Source organism: Mizuhopecten yessoensis, unplaced genomic scaffold, assembly GCF_002113885.1.
Source record: "Mizuhopecten yessoensis strain PY_sf001 unplaced genomic scaffold, ASM211388v2 scaffold9369, whole genome shotgun sequence".
NCBI lineage: Eukaryota > Metazoa > Mollusca > Bivalvia > Pectinida > Pectinidae > Mizuhopecten > Mizuhopecten yessoensis.
The window spans coordinates 358378-381916 of NW_018408013.1; the positions used below are offsets into that span (position 1 = coordinate 358378).

The following is a 23539-nucleotide window of genomic DNA, read 5'->3' on the forward strand; positions in this document are numbered from 1 at the left end:
AACATTTTAATTGTTAAACTTATTCCCGATTCAAACGTTTTCTGGACATTGATTTTTGAGGACGAGTTATGTCCCCTGATATTCATTTTGTAACTGTTTGCAAACATATGAAAATAGAAATAAAGCAAGATTAGCAATAAGTTTATATGAATTCTTTCTATTTAATTTATATATACTGACGATGACATATCTTAATATGCATACTCCAAGCTACATTGGGTAGACGAAAAGACCATTAAACAAAAATGTTAATTTTAATTAGACTAAACAGCTTCCATACAATATGGGTTTCATAAAATCCGTCGACAAAAAGTATTTTGACATTGAATTTTATGGAAAACAGCAGTGCTCTTATATTTCAATAAGCATCTATTCTAAGTTTACAAAGAAATGTTGTACCGTGTTGCTAGAATCAATCAACAGCAGACTCTGAATTCAACCTTAGGCCACACTCTTCCGACATTTAAAATTACGACACAAAAGCAAATATTTGATTACTACTTCTAAGCTGAAGTAACCAGTTTCTAAGAACTTGATATAAGTTGACAGAGACTCTATGTTTACGCCGTTTTCGTCCTGCAAATATTACAAAAACAATAATATATGATTGTGGGACAGATTAAATTTAGGAACACCGTAAAAATTATGATTGTAATTCTATTTAATATACAGCGGTTTATATACAATCTATACATTGGCATAAGGGGTTATATTCTTCCACTCTCTAGAAATGGCAAGACATAAACACCGAAAAAACATAAATGTATTAAAACCTCACACATATTTAATTGAAATCGTGGACAAATATTTACAAAGACAAACAAAAGTCTATATACAGTATTTCGTTTCCAATGGACCAACCTTTGTATATTTTTTACACCAACAAGGTAAACAATAAAACAATGAATTTACATCGATGAAAGTGATTCAATATATATATATATATATATATATATGTATATTATATCTATGTACATGAAAGTATATGGTAATAAATCTTGTTATGACTAATTTTACAAACGAGGTGGACATTTCACTTTAATTAAAAAAAAGATAAATTTAAACTTAGCATATGTGTAATTCCTTATTGATATTATTATAACAATACTGGCTTTGATTTTTACGTTTATGACTGAAATTAATCATTCCATTCTTAAGATAAATCATTTACGATACTACAGACATCATTTGTTTATATCTGGAATTATTAAACTTATTTTTAATATTTCTGAGTCAGAATGGTTGCTAAGTTATCGAATTTTGTTAGAACTTGTCCCTCTTAGCAATCGCACCAAAACGTTATGACAATAATGTACTCAGTATAACTCATTAACGATAATACAGACACATTTTGAACATATCAGCAATTGTGGTTAGGCATACTTTGACTATTTCTGAATCAGACTCGTCGCTTAGTTATCTAATTTCGCATCAAAACGTCATGAGCTCAAATTATCATAACTTTTGACGTCACAAGAAATTATTTCATTTGAACCCACTTCACAAGGATGTCATTGATTGACGCATCACATACTATTTAGGGATGTTACAATTCTAGGAAATGACACTGATAAGGTCGTAAGTCACGTGGTACGTAGGAATCCCTATCACAGCTGCTCGTGCTCCCTCATGTTACAACATGTAGTAGCATGTTATCTATCTATAGCACAGAGGTTTCAGGAGAAATCATTTGTTCAATTATCGATAAGCGAGCTTGATTACAAATAGCAATTGTACCAGGGTCCATAATCATGAAACCGTTCTCATGCTCAAGCATGGATTCTGTGATCAAACCAGTATTTTTGTTTCACACTTAAATCATACCAAATTATCTTTTAGTCAAATGTAAACATCGAAAACAGAATTCGGCTCTACGTCTCAAAATAAGTTTTTCTTTCCATCTTAAACCAGATCAATAAATTAGGATTTAGCATAAAAACCATGCTTGAGCATGGGAACGGTTTCATGAATATGGGCCCAAGCATAGGAGTTCAAAAAGTCATTTAAAACATCGATATCAGGTGGATTATAAGTCGACTGTCTTTATAGACAAAGTCATACTTACAAATGTACGTACACTGTAATATCTGCATGTTCTTTTGAGACCGTTACGCGACTACTTCTCATGAAGGTGTTATATCAGTTATTGTTCGTGTTAATGTCGGAGTTGAACCTGATAGGGTATTTATTATAGTTTCATGATCGTTGTCGTAGTATGATAAACCAAAATCAATCTGATATATTTTCATTCTGAACCAAGATTTCATCAACTGCATAGACAATAGATGTAGTTCTCAACGTTCATCTTAAATTTTATCTACAGTAACACAATGCCATCCTGTATTTTGTGTGAACAACTTTTATTTTGTTGTATTTTCATACCTTTTTAATACATAGTCTTGATGAATTAATATCCACTTCAGACCATTCAGTATTTTTTGTGTTTTGCATAATTATTTGAAGAACAGAAACTGTCACATCTATGTCTATTACGTGCACATAAACTTAACGTTCTCAGTTATCAGTTGTTGGGAAAATTTATAGGGACATTAAGTGTATGTACGGTATTAAAGATTAGAGATATTTCATGGGGATATGGTTTTGAACACATGTTACGATAATCCGTTAACAACGTTTTTCTTTGACAACCTATACAGCATGTTTTTAATAATATTTAAATCATTGTGTGTTCCTGAACGACACTATCGATACTATCTATTTTTCATTATTGACAACATTAATGGTTCCACACATATTATCTATACATTTTCCCTAATCTCCCACACCGTCTGCAAATAATACGAATGTAGCTATACATTTACGCTAATACTCCGATTTTCATTGTGTAACGATTAAAGACACAACATTTTAAAAGACCTTTTTCAATTAAGGAAATATCGAATCAGAACGATGTAAAACGAGTATCATTGACTTGGATTACTCCTCAAAGAATCGATAACTTAAAGACCACACTGCCGACACTTGTCTTGACCACATAAAGTGTATTTGGCCGGTAGATGCCAAAAGCAACAATGTATGTCATCTGAAGTCATAGGAATAAGTTCATGCAAGGTTGCTGGTAAGGTATTGGAACGACCGGCTCCTACACAGCGTTTGACAGTTGTTTACCTGGGGAAGAACATACAGAGAGCGTCACCACCTCATATAATCCCTTGGTGTCTCTCGTCAAGCTGTGCAATTCTCATTTCGAGTTTGTTCTTTTCCTTGAGCGCCCTGTCGAGTCTGTCCCCAAGGTCAATCTCTGAAGTTTTCCACATTAACAATAAATCATCCTTAGAAATTTCTTCATATTTCACTGGCAACACATCTGACTTCCGCCTCGAATTAAGTTCGTGCCACGTTTTCCGCTTTCGATGATTTTGTCTTTTGTTTTCATTGAAAGAAGAAGCAGTTCGTTGGCGATATTCCCTGTTTTCTGAATCAATAGTTATATTTTCTGTTCTTGAATAGTTATCAACGGATTCATTATGGTCCAACGACAACTGTCTCGGTACGTGACCATTGGGAATAGGGTGGGAGTCAATTTGTACCGGTAAATAAGGGCTGGGCATGAGCAACTCAGTTTGTTCTGTTATAGAATCATCACTATCTGAACTTGTGTCCTCTTCGTCACCGACATCCGGACTTCTTTCCATCCGGTTAACTTCCGGTATGGAAATACATCTACCGAGATTCTCTGAACTACGGTGTTTCTCTAAGTCACCTGTTTTGTACGAACAAACGTCTTTCGGATGAGGAGGAGTTAAAAACCAATCACCTTCGTCGTTACGGTTTTCATCACAGGATTCGTCTATATCCCCGTCATTGCCACTCTGTACTTCGCTTTCATAGATCTGACTTTTTAGGGCACTGAAATCGATTTTAGTGCCTACGTCTTTGAGAGAGATTTCAGTAATACAAGGCGGGGCTGCTACAGGGGAATCTTCGTCACCGAAAAGTTTGTCTTCTCGCATCTGCTGCATCCTATACAAACAGAATGATAACTTTGAGTAGATATGCTAAATACAAAAATACAAACAATACCGTTTGATAACACGAAAGAATGTGTCAATTCCGAATACACACCAATCAAATGAAATTTAGTCAGTACAGTGTAATCATACAAATCGATAAATAAATCTAAGTTCCCTTTCATTAATTGTGTTGCTTGTCTTCCTGTTCGACTCTTAAAGTAAATGATAACTGGCACGGATTGATATTAGGTTCCATCAATAATCAGCAGGTTGCCAAATAAGATGACAGCATACATATTTATTGATTAGTACAATGATACTCGAATAGTCCTTCTAATCTGATATAATAAACAAAAAAGAAAAAAAAGAAAATGTGTAAAGAAATAAACCCCTAAAAACCACAAGAAGTATGTGGGAATTTATTCAATAATGGAATTAACTGCCCTATGCATACATATTTATTTGATTATTACCATTATACTCGAATATTCCTTCCGATCTGATATAATAAACAAAAAAGAAAAAAAAGAAAATGTGTAAAGAAAACCCCCCTGAAAACCATAAGAAGTATGTGTGAATTTATTCAATAATGGAATCAACTGCCCTATGGACGATATAAATAGACACACAACTGCATATATACCAGGTAAATAGAATAAATTACCAAAGTGACTTTTGTCATTGCCAAATATAATCCAGCATTTTCCATGGCTTTTAGCGCTGTAGTTTATCCAGTTTTGTACTCTTTTTCTGTTCATTTAGTTAAAATTGTTTTACGCTATATTCACAACCTCTAATACTACATGAAATATAAATCCCTCGGAATATAGATCATCTCATACGATTATAGTTGTGGCTATTGAGTTAGACCGGTGTAACACGCAAATTAAAACCGTGAACATTTGCGCTCACTAAGTGATGGAGCTGTACAGTATTTCATAACTGAATAATATTACATTAATGGAGAGGATTTTTTACTGTAGAATATTGCAAAATCGAAATTATTAAATCGACAGTTTATCATTGTTCCAAAGTTAGCGTTAAATTATAACACTATGGCGGTTTATATAGCACCGCTTCATCGTGAAATGATAACCTGTACAGGTTTAAAATTTCATTAAATTTCGTCTGAAGTGATAGTGCTGTACATTATAACATTTTCGCATCTCCGTTTAAAATGTTAGAGCTGTGCAGTATCTTATCACTTCTATTATAGCGCATCTGATGGAAATTATAACGCTTCGTAATGATATGTTACTGCACTTCCGCCGGAGCGATAAGAAAATAAACAATGTATGTCAATATAATTACACCTAAAATTTCGATCTCTCCGACCAACAGAACCCATGTTTGTTCTGCATTCGAATCAAGCATGCATTTATAGATTAGTAACATCCCAATATCAGTTAGAACCAATATTCTGTTAGCTATCTACTAACGGCACAGCAGTATCGGGACAGTGTGCTTCGTTCGTCTGCCCGCAATAAGTGGCCTGTTAGGGACAGATAAAACGTCGTTAATCTGCGCTAACAGGGCAAAGGGGGCACACCAATCGACCTTTTTTATTGCTGGAGCATGCGAAAGAGATTGGACGAACAGAAATAAAATAACAAACCCATTCACCTATAATTTTTGTGATCAAAATCGATAAAGTTATTAAGTATACGGTTCGTGTGTAGAGAAGGGTTATTTGACACATATTACGTCGTAAGGGTTAACTTAATGCTCGTTTACAGCAAACAGTCATGTTGTCTGTCTTTACTGTATGGTCAGCGTCTATTGTGGTTTCGAGAACGACACAATGGCACGCGTGCTCAGAATAAGATAGCGGCCATCAACAAATCCCATACTATGTGTCAAAATGTATGAGTGGAAGTAAAATACAGCAGTAAAGGTTCGCAATCGATCTGTAACTGAACAGATAGCCGAAACGTTTTTATATAACGGGAATGTTGTATATTTATTGCATTAATCGAAACAAAAATGTAATCTTCCTTTTTTACTACACTTCTTCTGGTTTTGAAGACGATGCACTTTCTACGTTCTATGTTTAACCTACTCCAGGTACTCAAGTTTCCTTCCAAATTAAGACACCCCCCCCCCCNNNGGTACTCAAGTTTCCTTCCAAATTAAGACCCCCCCCCCCCCCGCGTTAACATCCGGGGCCAACAAGAGTGATTTAGATAAGTTAGGTGTATAATTGTTGTAAAATAAATAAAGTTTATATTCATATTCACATAAATAACTGTTATTCAGTGAATATACCCATGTCATATTTTATTTGTTTGCGTAATAACTCTTGTAATATGAACTATCAGCCCTGTGATTGGTTGTAAGTTTCAGTTGTTTCAATTTTGATGTCACGCATCGGACAGGTACATGACGTCACAAACTTACGCACTGGAGTCAAAATGGTGGTTATTTTACATTGAAGGGTTGTAGATGAATTATCGTTTTACACGATTAAATGCCACAAATCGTCATGATGTGATAAAAAGGATCTTTCACTTGTTTTCCTTTCATATGAAATTTATGGAACTCGTCACAATTTTTCCATTTTAGTTCGCGAAGTGCTCGCTAAATTAAAAAAAATAAGACTCGTTTTATAATCTCACATGAAATGGAAACACATGTTAGATCCTATATTCCTATACTAATGTCTTGTTCCATGGTGTAGCATTTCAAATAAAAATTTAAGCCACTTTTCGATAGTTAGCGATTGAGTTAACAGTAGGACCCAAACTTCAACAGTAGGTATGTCCAAATAATTACAAAATCTTCGCCTTGATATTCAATATTTGTAACTATAGAACATGCACCTTAAAACATGTATTTATGTAATGACATGTATTTAACACCAATTGTCTGAAAGCAACTTTAACGAGTGCTTTCAAGTAAATAAAATGTAAAAGAAAGCTGCTCAGGGTTGTTACTGTCCACGAGAGTCCCGAGGTGATTTATATGATCTTTATGGTCTTAAAAAGTATGTCACCGTTATTGTACCTTCATATTAATACTTTTTTTCGATTTCTTTTTAATTTTACCGAAAACATTATATTTTTTCTTTTGAATTATACTTTTAAAAAGTGTAATCTAATTATTGAATCTATGACATTATTCTACCTGTTGACTGTATGTATTAATATCATCATTCTACTTTATTTACTGTTTGTGTCGAGAAAGTGATATTCTTCTTTCAGGAATGTGTTTCTCAGTATCAATTTTCCACTTTGAGTACGATTTGTAGCGAAAGCATTATCTAGGACATAAGAAACAGCTAATTTCGATAATTCGACGAGGTTAAATAAATCAGAACAGACTTAATAGACAAATGATAATAGGCAGCCAATAAACATGAAACTATTTGTTTCCATATGTATTATCCATGTACAAAGGTGTACCTGGTGATGTTGAATGTTTCAGAATGAAACCCTGTGGCGTTCGAAGTAAAGGGTCGTACAAGTCCCACACTTAGGTACGTACACACAACCACAGTACACATTTCACACGTTAAAGAGTGCTTTAACAACATTAAAATCATGTTTATCACAATGCAAAATTATATGGCACTTTTACATATATATATATATATATACATATTTACAAAATTGTTACATTGTATCACATTGTGCTGAAAAAATAATATGATGCTACAATTTCATGTCGACATTGCCAACCTGTTACCACACATTCAATATGATATTCCCGTTAAGAATATTTTGTTTCCTTCCTTTGTTTCACTGATAGCAAAATTGATACTTATGTGTATTTCAAAAGTAAAAATATAACTGAAGCTTAATAATCATCATTTTATTAAAGTTTGTCTGTATTTTTATAGTCGAACTCAAACATGCATCTGAGGTTGGTACTATCGTTTGTATCATAAAAGTCTAACTCAGACATATATCTGAGGTGCACACTATACAAAATGTAGTCTGTATCATATAAGTATAACTCAGACATGTATCTGAGGTACGCACTACACAAAATGTAGTTTGTATCATATAAGTATAACTCAGACATGTATCTGAGGTGCGCACTATACAAAATGTAGTCGGTAACATATAAGTCTAACTCAGACATGTATCTGAGGTGCGCACTATACAAAATGTAGCCTGTATCATATAAGCATAACTCAGACATGTATCTGAGGTGCGCACTATACAAAATGTAGCCTGTATTATATAAGTATAACTCAGACATGTATCTGAGGTGCGCGCTATACAAATTGTAGCCTGTATCATATAAGTATAACTCAGACATGTATCTGAGGTGCACACTATACAAAATGTGGTCTGTATCATAAAAGTATAACTCAGACATGCATCTGAGGTTGGTACTATCGTTTGTATCATAAAAATCTAACTCAGACATATATCTGAGGTGCACACTATACAAAATGTAGCCTGTATCATATAAGTATAACTCAGATATGTATCTGAGGTGCGTACTATACATAATGTAGTCAGTAACATATAAGTATAACTCAGATATGTATCTGAGGTGCGTACTATACAAAATGTAGTCAGTAACATATAAGTATAACTCAGACATATATCTGAGGTGCACACTATACAAAATTATACAAAATGTAGTCTGTATCATATAAGTATAACTCAGATATGTATCTGAGGTGCACACTATACAAAATGTAGTCGATAACATATAAGTATAACTCAGACATGTATTTGAGGTGCGCACTATACAAAATGTAGTCTGCATCATATAAATATAACTCGGACATGTACCTGAGGTGCGCACTATACAAAATGTAGCCTGTATTATATAAGTATAACTCAGACATGTATCTGAGGTGCGTACTATAGTCTGTATTAAAATAGTAGAACTCAGAAAGGTGACTGTGGTGTGAATTTTACCTGAAGCCTATTCTCCTTTTTCCTGGGCTGAAAGATTTTTAAAAATAAATTTTGATTAAAACTAGTAAATAAACATAGTTTTTTGCCTTCAAAGATATCCTCGATTGTCCTAGCTAAGAGAGATATTGACGTATGTTTCACGAAGATTCTATTCTTTTATGCCAGGGACATTTTCGAACATTTGTTATTGCGCAATGTGCTGTCAGCAAAACAAGTAGAAGTTCACAATACTTTCACATTGACCCTACCGCCAACATATATCTTCATGGAAATTGTGGAAAACAGAAAAGAATGTAGTATCGTACTAGATATCGGGAAACATGTTACTCGTTATTTCTTTTTGACATTTATTCAATTCAAAATTACATGGATAATCAATAATGATGCAAGATGGGATGCAATTGTACTATTCAATGTAAAATACTTTTTTCAATCACATCAATGACACAGATACATTTTGTTTACATATCCATTCTCTGATCTAAGTTATATAATTCTATACTCTAATGCACATCTAGTAAATATACACACGGTGATGTGTTTACCTGCTTTTAATTGTGTTGTCCATTGCTGAAATATTGTGTTAAATACACGTTAGATTGAAAATACACAGACTTCTCTCATGACAACTGTCCATCATAATAAACTGTAGGAAAATGTTCATCTGCATGAATCTCTGATATGTAAATCTAAAACATCACCAGGCATATATTCTTATCAAATAAGATAGCTTTTTTTACCAAAAGTAGCACCCTTTAAATGTTCATACTCATTCACAACAGTCATTCTTGAAATGTCATTTTTTTTACGTTAATTACTCATTCTTAATACTATCGTTTGATTTATTCAAGGCAGACAATTCTTCCATGGATCTGTAAACGATTAGTAAGTTAAATTAGATTTATAGAAAGTAGTATGCACTCTTGATATAGACGTTTGTAGTTTTCTAAAATGTTAAAGCTATATTCATTTTTACAATATAACCAGTGAGAAATAAATATGATATTTGTTTGTGCCACGAAGGTATTAAGTTTATGTGCACTATGTACATACAGAAAACAATAGTTATTTTCAATAAGATTAATCAGTTTGGAAATATGTGATATTAAAGTTTAATTTTTACACAAACAATGTACGTATTGAACGTGTCGCAACGTTTCAAGACCTACTGGTCCCTTTTGTCAAGCTATCCAGTCATAGCTTTACAAAGGGACCAGTCGGTCTTGAAACGTTGCGACACGTTCAATATGTACATTGTTTGTGTAAAAAGTAAAACTATTATATCAAAACAATAGCTAGTTCATCTTGACCAAACTGTAAAAGTATTTAAACAATTCTGAACTTTAGGCGATTGGCTTCCTTCAGAATTGAAAAGACTAACTAAATACGATTTCAACAACTCGGGGAGAAGTTTGATGTACATCAGTATTTCAGGACTGTGTTTGTCTTTTTATCTCTCATCTTTTTTTGTGATGTGATTTGAACCATCTGCAATACGTACAATCCAAATCAGCAAACTATTCTCGCAGCCACTACTCCTACAGTACTTTTCAATAATGCGGAAATATGTACAAAGATCAAGAATGAGGTCTGACACAATTCAATTCCTGTTATAGTGAAGAACACAGACATGTGTCACATTTAATGTAACCTTTAGAAATGAATAGCAAACCCACCATTTAGCTTTTTCAACCACATCCAGGAAATTTCGGTTCAATCGTTTTGTCTTTGCCATGTCAGCCAGTTTGTTTCTCTGTTTTAGAAAAAAAAATGTATTACTCACCACAAATAATTCAGATTTGGTAATGGTATACAATGTTTAAACATTTAAAGTAAAATAAGAGAATACCAAAATGTCAATTAATCCATAATTCAAACTTAGATAAAACGTGGGCAAAATATGAACAAATGGGAGATTTACATAAAGATTAGCGTAAGGTAAATATCAGTAAATTATAAATTGAATAAGCTCAAAAGGACAATATTGGAACTCTATGAGACAACACTAGGAACACAAAGAAACTAAAATAGAGTCACAAAAAACTGGAAGGGATACCTGGTGGTCATGCAGGGTCAAAAAACCTATAGCAAATATGTTTGAAGTCATCTTGAGTAATATTACTTCATAAGATACCTAATATGTCTTTGATTAAGACAGGCACTCATAATAGTATTTCTATAGTATGACATCAGTGTTTAGTATACCTAGTCTATCACGTCAAACCATAAGGGAATGTGTTTTCGTGTCAACCTCCGTGTAATATAAGCACCAAATAATGGATAATCCAATTATTTACTTTAGACTGTACTTTTGCGCGTGCAAGCATATATTCTCGTAATGCCTCAGTTTTATTTCATCAACAGGCCACGCGCAGCTGTCACGTTACCCCTTACTCGATAAAGGAAGCTTGTCTATGACCAGTCACTCATTATTTGTTTACATTCACAACTACGAAATGCTGTTGGATGAGCGCTCTACGAGCATGATCTATTATCAAATAGAACAGGCACGCGCATGTCTATTGTTCAATAATATATCATAGCCAACCAATGAAGAGTGTTTTGAACCACGGCCGTCGAGGGTAGTTAATAAAACATGGTACTCACGCGAATGGTGCTTTTCATAAAGAGTTTCGAGAATTCCCTGTTTTTCACAATACCGATCATTTCTTTAGCTGACTCATTGGCATTTACCAATTCTGCACTCGTCAAAATACGGTGCAGTCTCTGAAAAGATATAAATTTGGAAGAATAAGTTAATGATACATGTCAAGAAAATTCTTTCCCTAGGAACATAAACAAATTCTCTCACGAATGGGACATTGACTTTAGTTAATACAATTATAACGTGTAAAACACACATCATTGCTAGCAATCAATTAGCGCAGTAAACACTGTAAATAACAATTATAAAGAGTTAATAAAACATGAGTTTTAGGTAGTCTGTTTCTTAAAAGGATGACTGAGTCACCATAGATAACAAAGCATTTTTAATAGCTCTGGTGGGAACGGATATTAATCATTTGACCATGTCATCGATACCCTTGTGTCATTATAGATATATTAGTCTTGCTTACTGAATAGCATAGCTTTAGATAGCATGTTGTATTTCTTTGATTCATTGTACTATGTCTACACTGTTAACAATGACGTGTTCTGTGAATTTGACATAAAAAAGGTCATATATACATTCGACGACAGCTTTAATTCATACAATTCTAACTAAATACGTGCTTCGTTGAACGATCTGATAACACTTATTGATTTCGTATATATAATTCTCTTTATTGTAACAATGCGTTGATATTTTGTCATGCCGTATATTGTATACAAATATATTTACCTAAAGTAACTCTACTAATAAATGTAGCATATAAAACACAATACCTGACTAAAAAACATCAGATGCGAACTCTTCATACAACTCTTCGGGGATTTTTTGCGGAATCGGGGAACAAGGTTTCTGTAGATAGCATGCTCTACAAAACACAGAATTATTCCGAATACAATTCCTACAGACAGCATGACGAATAGTCCTGCGTGATGAAGCACTTCTAATCGGGACTCCTCGGAAGTTATTCTCTGTTTGTAACACTCCGCGTCAGCAAAGTGCACGTCAATCAGATCGTCGATGTAACCAATTTCATGGTACTCTTTAATTTTCTCTGACAGGGGAATCTACATGAAGGAAAAAGAGTGTGTTTCTTTTAGAGATAATTAGTTATAGAGATACCTTACATCTATATTGTCATTTAGACAGCTTACGACTTTATTGCAGACAGAATATTGGTATGGAAAGAAGATGTTTATTGATTTTGGGATTGATAGTATTCCATTTATCCAATATTCATATCTTGAAGGAGAGCAGAAGAAAATAGATTTGTTCAATATATCCATTTTGCACATTGATACGTCTGTTTTTTTCTCTTTTCTTATAAATTGAATTATTCTTGAGGATGTCTTTCAGGAATTAGGATGAAACTGTTTAACGATTCCTTAATGCTCCTGTGTCACTATAAAACAAAGCGCAAGTTCTAACCAACTTTTCGCTCAATTCCCATGGGAAATTTCGGCAAAGACGTAATCGATTTTAAAATCTCGGAATGGAATCATTCCTTCTTGAATTTAGTCTTGAGTACACTTAACAACGTTAGATGTCGAACACCCCCATAAACACTAAATCAAGTGTAGCTAACACTGCACTGCACTGGTTCTGTGGAATAGACTGTCATAATGTAGTTCATGTTTTCATTAACGACGTTCGTGTACCTAGACGTTTGAGAAACATATTCTCCATACTTCATGGTATATTTCATATTTTGATTAATATATCAAAAGGAACAATGCTAACAATAACCTCTCCTTTTTTCTATCATTCAAATCCATTGTTTACAGAGGAGGCACGGTAGTCTAGTGGTAGGACGCCGGGCTCGTGACCGAAGGGTTGTGGGTTCGAGTCACGGCACGGCACTGTGTTGTGTCCTTGAGCAAGCTACTTTACTCCGCTTGTTCCAGTCTACTCAGCTATAAATGAGTACGTGGTTGGGCAGTGCTAGAACTGTAGATTGCTAGCTGTGAGCGCCGAAATGACAGCACCGGCTGTATGCTCCCGGGGAGTTGAGCAAGATATTGGCTGGTTGCAAAGGCCCCATAACCATGGATAATAATTTGTGAACCGCTTTGAAACGACCTACGAACTAGGTTGTGATAAAGCGGTATATAAGAACATTGATTTATTTATATTGTTATTTTGATTATTATGATATTTTGTTTAACTTTCATTCCCATTTGCATACCTTTAAAGGCGAGTCTTTAGCGATACCTATCCCGTATCCGTCCTCCCCAAACGTTTGCGACAAGAGTCGGAGCTGACACTTTGGGTCTAGGTTGCCCCTAGCGTACTCTAGGATAGGATAGTCACCTAAGTAAGCATCCAGTTGACCGGCTCTGTAACGTTCAGATTATAATAATAATAATATTCAACATTTGATATATCATCCTATTTAGCTACCATAAGCCACGCTAAAGCGCTTTGTAGATATACAATTAATACAATTAGCATATACATTAATCAATACAATTTTGAGGAATTCGCAGGAGCTGCCTTATTAGGTGAATCCAACGGCATCAGTTATAGTGCTATCTCACTTGAATGCTACAGCACAGATACCGCAACATCCACCCCAGGCAAATTTAACCTCCACTTTGGTTATTATAGTACAATATTATATTGATGATCAATAAAGTATGCATCCTGGTAGCTGGATCTGTAAAATATCAAACACAGTATGTAACAATGGTATGTAGGTAATCACCGTACTTAGATCTTAGTTACAGACTCTGTTCTGTATGATGTTCAGATAATTAAAACTTACATTGAGGTAAAAACACAAAACTATATTGTAATGGATCCCACACTCAAAGTGTCACTTAGAACTCTGGATAATAGCGCTTTGTTGCTATATTGGTATAACATCAGCTTATTTAGAGATAATCGAAGAATTCCAATTCACCGTAGAATTTCAGATAATCAGTGTATTTAAAATAATTAAAGCATTCAAGTATACCGGGTATTCAAGACAATCGTGTATCCAAGATAATCGTGTATCCAAGATGATTGGGTATTCAAGATAATTGAGGTTTTAAGATAATTGGGTATCCAAGATAATCGGGTATCTAAGATAATCGTGTATCCAAGATGTTTGGGTTTTCAAGATAATTGGGTATCCAAGATAATCGGTCGGGTATCCAAGATAATCGTGTATCAAAGATAATTGGGTATCCAAGATAATCGTTTATCCAAGATAATCGTTTATCAAAGATAATCGTTTATCAAAGATAATCGTGTATCCAAGATAATCGTGTATCCAAGATAATCGGTCGGGTATCCAAGATAATCGGTCGAGTAACCAAGATAATCGGTCGAGTGTCCAAGATTATCATGTATTCAAGATAATCGTGTATCCAAGACAATCGTGTATCCAAGATAATCGTGTATCCAAAACAATCGTGTATCCAAGATAATCGGGTATCCAAGATAATCTGTCGGTTATCCAAGATAATCGTGTATCCAATATAATCGGGTATCCAAGATAATCGGTCAGGTATCCAAGATAATCGGGTAACCAAGATATTGTGTATCCAAGATAATCGTGTATCCAAGACAATCGTGTATCCAATATAATCGGGTAACCATAATAATCTGGTATCGGAGATAATTGAGTATTCAAAATAATTCGGTATCCAAGATAATCGTTTATCCAAGTTAACGGGTATTCAAGATAATCGGGTATTCAAGATAATCGGATATCCAAGATAATTGAGGTTTTAAGATAATTGGGTATCCAATATAATCGGGTATCCAAGATAATCGGGTAACCAAGATATTGTGTATCCAAGATATCGTGTATCCAATATAATCGGGTAACTAAGATAAATTGGTTTCCAAGATAATCGGGTATTCAAGATAAACTGCGGTTTCGGGATAATCAGGAAGTGGGATTAGAACAATATTTCTTTATAAATATCATAAGTGATGACTGACGGTCTAGACGCTATGTTACTTAAATGTGTATATGATCGACGTAAATATTGTAGGTCGTGTTCGATTGTCTGCTACGCAATGCAAGGTAATGAACGTTTACACGTTGTGTACACATGAATGTTTTCAAGTTACATAACTTTGAATATTTAGAAATGATTTTGTGAGTTCGCTCTAACAAGATAAAAATCAGTGTGATTTTAGACACCGGTGACAGGTCGAAAACAAAAATATCACTAGACACACGAGGTAAGAAAACATATATGTAAAACAAAAATGGTAACTCGATGTTAGAAATAAAAATATCACATTTCATTTCTTATGCTGTTCAATTTCGAAATCCAATTCTTTAAAATATAAGCAAAAATCTATAGTTGCGAAAAAACATTCACAGTACATGGTATAGGGATTAATACACATGTCTTAAAACCATTGATCGCGAAAGAAAACGGAAAGGCATTTTCATCAGAATTACCTGATTTGAAAACCGAGAAATTTATCATCATTGCATTTAAGTTGAAATGTAATGTTTGGTATAATGGTATGTAATCGACAGTTTTATGTGTCTTTCTACTTTAGAACGGTAAGTTTGTGATGAGACTAGCATCTCCACACTCTGATTCAAAGACATTTGTGTTCAAACACGCAACCGGTTCATAAATAATGGTCGTTTATGGTCGATCATTCTAACGTGTTTGTTGATGGATGTGGTTAAAAGAGTAAAGTAAATTGTCATTTAACGACAAATATGCACGTGATTTACATGTCTCTTACACCATGACTACAGCCCGTATTCATAACACATTCTGATATTCAAACAATAAGTATCTGCTCAAAACAGCCTACTTGGAACTGTTTGCACTAAAGCAATGTCAAAGCGTAAATTCTAGACATCTATATAGGTTTTCAGCCAGAGGTCTATTGAAATAGGTAAATAGGGATATGAAAGTAAATCGTGTCTTTTCAGGTTTATTTCGAATACTTCAAAAAACATATAGCAAGTAAGTATTACCTAGTAAGCATAAATCAGAAAACATGTACTGACACGCTGTGGCATACAATGGCCTCATTTTCACGCTGCTGAAGTTAACAGTCACTAGCTATGCTTTATTTACATTTTTGCATGTTTAATATATTCATCTAACAGTTTCATTGTACATTAATGCTACACCACAACAAAGCCATGTTTGACCTTAGCTGGGGAGTTTTAGCGAGTCGACGTTGAACATTACTTGAATTGGAGTTTTATAATATTGGAATCTTGGTACTACGAATAAGCGGATCATACTGCATTGTGTGTCATTAGCTTGAGATCATTTTTGATGTAACATTACCAATTAGGAATTATAATTATTCAATGTGAAAATGATACGTGTCTTTTCACTAAACATTGCTTCCTTACTTTTGCAATTATATGATATATTAAACTGTTTGACTTTGAAAGACTTCTAGTGAATTGTATCTTTTGTAATTGTACAATTATTGCTCACATGAGCTTTATTTTATTGCATTATTTAAAAAGCTTGAAGCTGGTAGAATATGGGTTTGTTGAATGTAACAAGTAACGCATTCAATCATCTATTCAAAGAATGTCAGTACTCCCATCATTAAGTTGTATGTTGAAAAACTGTAATACGGAAGCGTGATTAACTAGTATTTCATCTTTGAAGACTTGACTTAAAGGCAGAGTTTCTCTGTTATTAACAAACAGACTAGTTCCTTTGAAAGCGATATTGCATAACGCAGATCGTTAAGTGTCGACGGGACATCAAGGACTAGAAATATAGACTTATGTAAGATTCCAAGCTGCTTATTCTTTTGGAAAGTTGGACCTGATAGGGTTTAAACCACCTTGAAAGTGTATCGAATCTAGCATGTTCACGTTTTGCCCATTGTCTGTTGTAGTCTGCAGCTGGACCCATTAATTTCTTGGAAATCTCATTCCAATTGGTGGTTTGAGTGAAGGAATATCGTGGTGCATTGAGCCCTTCATGAAAACCTTTCGTAGCTTTATATTATAGATAACAATAAGTAGCTGGACCATATTGTATAGCGTTCAAGAACAAGAACAAGCTTAAGGAAAAGTATTCTATCGCAATCTAAATTCAGCAGTTGTAGCTTAGTTTTGTCAGCTTAGCAACAATAGATTAAGAATAACTACGAAATAATTGAGGTACTTTTTGTATGTGAAGTGCAATGATATGTTAGCTTAGAGGGGTTAGTGGTGTATGATGCTACTGATTTAAATGGCATCGAACCTCTTACTGGCAAATTCGACATTCATACCATATTGTTTGACCCGATGTTTGTAACTACCACAACTATTCGTACAAAGTTTCCAATCTAGTATCTAGTAGTCGCCAGGATCAGCTTCAGCTTAACTCTCTTGCATTGTTCGTAATAGAGAACAAGGGGCAGCTATTCGTTCTTCTTGAGTTCCCATAAGGTCTTCAAACGTAACATTGTGTTCGGTTGGACTGCTCTACTGTCGATATCCATGGCTACGATTACGTCTCCTCTGAGGAGTGAACACAGACATTATATGTGTATTATGCATTTTGTACAGAACCTCTACGGTCATTACATCCGTATGGCGCAGCAGTGTCAATAAGTGTAATGTAGTGTTCTGCGCTTTACGGAGATCAAAGTGTAGGTATATTTAAAGTCTAATACATTGTCTCCACAATATAAACACTCCTGCACAGAACTGAGTGGCCTGGGAGGATGCGAGACATACCCTGACTCTTTCCACCGTTCACTGCTAAACAATGGTCATTGGTTCCTTGTCTGTTGTAAACAAACAACACTCAGCATAATTGTAAGTTGGAGTTATGATTTCTATAGATGTAAACAGGATTGCTACACAATGCAGATGTTACTAGGTTTGATTACCTTTCCACCGTTCACTGCTAAACAATGGTCATTGGTTCCTTGTCTGTTGTAAACAAACAACACTCAGCATAATTGTAAGTTGGAGTTATGATTTCTATAGATGTAAACAGAATTGCTACACAATGCAGATGTTACTAGGTTTGATTACCTATGTAGTTGAAAGAAGAATGATTGGTAACATATGTATGTATTTGTAAGAAGGATGATTGGTAGCCTGTGTAGTTGTAAGCAGTGCTGTAGTTGTTAGAAGGATTGGTAACATATGTAGTGGTTAGAAGGATTGGTAACCTATGTAATTGTAAGAAGGATTGGTAACCTACGTAATTGTAAGAAGGATTGGTAACATATGTAATTGTAAGAAGGAGTGGTAACATATGTAGTTGTAAGTAGGACTGATAACCTGTGTAGGTGTAAGTAGGACTGATAACCTGTGTAGGTGTAAGTAGGACAGATAACCTATGTAGGTGTAAGAAGGATTGGTAACCTATGTAGGTGTAAGTAGGACTGATAACCTGTGTAGGTGTAAGAAGGATTGGTAACATATGTAGTTGTAGAAAAGATTGGTAACCTATGTAGGTGTAAGTAGGACTGATAACTTATATAGGTGTAAGGAGGACTGATAACCTATGTAGGTGTATGAAGGATTGGTAACCTATGTAATTGTAGTAAAGATTGGTAATCTATGTAGGTGTAAGTAGGACTGATAACCTATCTAGGTGTAAGAAGGATTGGTAATCTATGAAGGTGTAAGTAGGACTGATGACCTATGTAGGTGTAAGAAGGATTGGTAATCTATGAAGGTGTAAGTAGGACTGATGACCTATGTAGGTGTAAGAAGGATTGGTAATCTATGAAGGTGTAAGTAGGACTGATGACCTATGTAGTTGTAAGAAGGATTGGTAACATATGTAGTTGTAAGTAGGACTGATAACATATGCAGGTGTAAGTAGAACTGATAACCTATCTAGGTGTAAGAAGGATTGGTAATCTATGCAGGTGTAAGTAGGACTGATAACATATGTAGGTGTAAGTAGGACTGATAACCTTTGTAGGTGTAAGTAGGACTGATAACCTTTGTAGGTGTAAGAAGGATTGGTAACCTATGTAGGTATAAGTAGGACTGATAATATGTGTAGGTGTAAGTAGGACTGATAACCTGTGTAGGTGTCAGAAAGATTGGTAACATATGGACAGCGTAGTTGAAAAAAGGATAAATAGACTATGCAGTTGTAAGCAGGATTGGTAACCTATGTATTGTAAACAGGATTGGTAACCTATGTAGTTGTAAGCAGGATTGGTAACCTATGTAGGTGTAAGAAGGATTGGTAACATATGTAGTTGTAAGTAGGACTGATAACATATGCAGGTGTAAGTAGAACTGATAACCTATGGTGTAAGAAGGATTGGTAACATATGTAGTTGTAGAAAAGATTGGTTACCTATGTTGTTGTATGCAGGACTGATAACATATGCAGGTGTAAGTAGGACTGATAACATATGCAGGTGTAAGTAGAACTGATAACCTATCTAGGTGTAAGAAGGATTGGTAATCTATGTAGGTGTAAGTAGGACTGATAACCTATGTAGGTGTAAGTAGGACTGATAACTTATGTAGGTGTATGAAGGATTGGTAACCTATGTAGGTGTAAGAGGGATTGGTAACCTATGTAGTTGTAAGCAGGATTGGTAACTTATGTATTGTAAGCAGGATTGGTAACCCATGGAGTTGTAAGAGGGATTGGTAACCTATGTAGTTGTAAGAGGGATTGATAACCCATGTAGTTGTAAGAGGGATTGGTAACCTATGTAGTGGTAAGCAGGATTGAAAACTTATATAGATATAAGTAAGTCTGATTACCAATGTAATTAAAAACAGGACAAGTTACCTGTGTCATTTGTAAGGAGACTGATACCTACGTAAAGGTACGTTTAATATATACAATAGCAATATAGTGTTATACACGTAACCCTCATTTCACAGGAACTAATGCAAAGTGTCTACACGATATTACAGTGTTTCCAATTTCAGTTGTTAAACTTACACATGCACAATATAAATATCTGGTTGGTACATGTGATAAGTATATAGGATTCACTAAATACACGAGAAATTGACACAATGATAATGTCATAAAAGGTATTCAGGGTTTTAATGATTTTGAAGAGTGTGACCTCTATTTAGATTGCTTGTATGATGAAAAAATATATTTATATAATTTTATGAAAAGTTCGTGTAATGTGTTATCTTTAGCCTATCCCTTGAAATTCTCTTGGAATGTATTAAAAGAGGGTTTCGATTGCAACAGTAAGATAAGACTGGAGTATGACATACGTTAACATCACACAAGAGCCATGCATCATGTTTGATTACATCGTCCAATTACTGAATTGCTTATGCAACTGCAATGTGATGCCGGTATACTCCTTAGAAAGAAATAAACCAGTCGAATAAATCATATTTAATTCTTTCTATATTATTCCACTCGTCAAATTACAAAATAACATCCTACATCATATCTCCGTTATTTTCATTTTGTATACAGTACAGACAATGTCGATATTGATTTTAGTAGGTTGATATTCTCACAATATATTACTTTCCTTATGACATATTTGCTTTTCATTTTCAATTGAATCACAAATCATCTCAATCACCGCGAGGGAAAACTGTGGAGCTCCGTGAGCCTAGCGACGCTGGCGGAGATGTAATCACTTTCCGCGCTTTGTTGCTGAGGCTGTGTCGGATGCGGAAGCTGCCTGACGACCACCGACGTTTATGGCTTCAAAAACGCAATTAATGATCCAGTGCTTCAGCCCGGAACCCTATTTGCATGCTAGTTATGGGCTTTTGAGACAATATTAGTATAAATTATTTCCGTATCTGACGTGTTATATATAATACACGAGTTTAAGGTTAGAAATTGTTTTCGTTTGTGCTAACCAATACATGTTTGCGTCATCAGAATCGTTTTTTAACGAACTTCATTATGATAGCAAATGTATAGCAATATATACCATTGATATAATATAGCATTAAGCTAATTTAAAAACATGAATTTAACTATAATCATTATGTACATTAATGATTTTTTTCACGTGGACTCCTAACCTACTGTTAAACCTAAAACCTGTAATAGTATTGTGAGTAAAACGTTATATATTTATTGATGTATTTGCTTTCATTTTGTTCTTACTACACTATTAGCTTAGCATAGTTCGACATAACCATGCTAAGGTACAAGTATGGCAGTGTCGTTTGTTACAAATGATACATGAAATTAGTTGTAAGTCACATCGGCGCATCATTTATGTCCAAATATGTATCAATCTATAATTGTGCAGCATAAATGTTCAAATGTATCAAACTATAAATGTTGCATCATATATGTCGAAATGAGTATCAAACTATAAATGTTAAAAATGTCTTCTACCATGCTACAAATACATCTAAGTTGACACGACTGTATCTATAGAGAGTTCTCTATGTCGGAGTTGGTTAATTGGAATAGAAGAAACAATTTTCGGAACACGCGATTGAAGTTAAGTTTTAATGAACACTCCATAGAAAATTACAAGGTGTGGATTAATTCCCTTCATGCTTACTTATTGATAATATAAGACATTAACAAATTTAAAAAAAACAACAACAACTTCACAATCATTCATTTGAAATCAAGGTTAATGGTGAGGAGTGAATTAATCATTTGTCTGTAAAGACACAATTAGTTTCAACTAAATGTATGTATAAAGATAACAGAAAGTTTGCAATACAATAATTTCAACTGAACTAAAATAAGTTGAAACCATTACAAATTATATCTGCAAAATAATTAGGAAAACTCATAAAGGTAAGAGTAAATTGAATATATATTATGAAATGCATTTGAAATATTTTATCCATTTTGTACTGGGTTATGCCGAAATAAACGTAATTCGGGTTACAAACTCAACCACATATATACATTACTTAACCATAATTATAACAATAAAATTACAATAATTACGCCTAGTATAATGATAGTAAATCATTATCACACTGCTTTAATATATTGATACCAGTTACTGATATGCTGTTATTCTATTCTGATCGTGACATTTCCCTTTCTTTATAGAAACATTCATGATCCCCTACATACGGTATTTACATGTCGAAATTAATGCAGGGCTCAAGAGCTAGCTCTAAATATTACGATTTCCGTGAAAGTTATCGACTGCAGACGGACACATATATAACACAAGGTTTCCGAGGATACCAGTCGATGAAGAATATGGAAAAGTTTCAAGGGCGCCTTCAGGATCTCGCAGAGAAATATGTTTTTTTTGTTCATACTACCTAGGACTTAATTCCTAGTTTTATAGATTATAAGTCCGAATTATTGTGTAGTTGACACTTCGGTATTCTCTAACAGGATCTATGGTTAAATGATTTTTACTCATCCTCTTTGAAAATATGTTGTTTCATGTTATTATACCTCTACTTAATTTACTCTATGTAAAAGTAATTTGTTAAATCGAATATATCCCCACTTTTGCCTGACTGTGTTTTAGTCCTGTGTGTTAGTCTTGGAACTAAAACACACCTACACTCGAGTGTTACCGCCGGGCCAATCAGACGAGATGTGTGCGGAGCTTGTTACCGAACTCGGAAGCGACGCGCGAGGTGGGCGGAGCTTGCTATCGAACTCGGAAGCGACGCGCGAGGTGGGTGGAGCTTGTTACCAAACTCGGAAGCATTTGGCTCCATTGTCATCAAAAGGGTAGTTGGGACGTGAAGCTATACAGCTTATGGTTTACAAATATTTTCTAGTTAAAACTATCTCTCCAGTGTGTATCGGTATAAAAAACGGTTAAAGTATGGGGTTGAGGGATATAGCAAGTTTCTGGTGTCCCTTGACCATGCCTATTTCCCTCGGCTTCGACTCGGGAATTAGACCTGGTCTCGGGACACCAGAAACTTGCTATATCCCTTAACCCCATACTTTAACTGTATACTAATACCGACACCCCTGCTATTTCATGTCAACTCTGACACACTCACTATTTCATGCTAACACCGACACCCCTGCCATTTCATGATAACTCTGATACACCCACTATTTCATGCTAATACCGACACCCCTGCTATTTCATTGTGCTGTGACATGACGTATATCAAAACTGAGAAAACGGAATAGTGTTTCAAATTTTATAATACAACGAACGTAATCCTCCCGAAGTGAGATAGATAAAGAAATATTCTATTTTCGTGAATTCAC

The 23539-nt window shown here is 34.6% G+C and overlaps 1 protein-coding gene across 1 annotated transcript in view; it reads right to left on the reverse strand.

The window, feature by feature from the left end:
- Nucleotides 1-2373: 2373 nt before the first annotated feature.
- The window catches only part of LOC110457886 (glutamate receptor ionotropic, NMDA 3A-like), a 54968-nt gene continuing 33802 nt past the window's right edge, over nt 2374-23539 (reverse strand). The window contains exons 4-8 of the mRNA XM_021509340.1: nt 13648-13798; nt 12239-12529; nt 11459-11578; nt 10528-10604; nt 2374-3984 (exon numbers count right to left, since the gene is read on the reverse strand). Of these exons, the coding sequence (XP_021365015.1) occupies nt 3162-3984; nt 10528-10604; nt 11459-11578; nt 12239-12529; nt 13648-13798 (1462 nt within the window). The 3' untranslated portion in view covers nt 2374-3161. The remainder of the gene's footprint in view (nt 3985-10527; nt 10605-11458; nt 11579-12238; nt 12530-13647; nt 13799-23539) is intronic.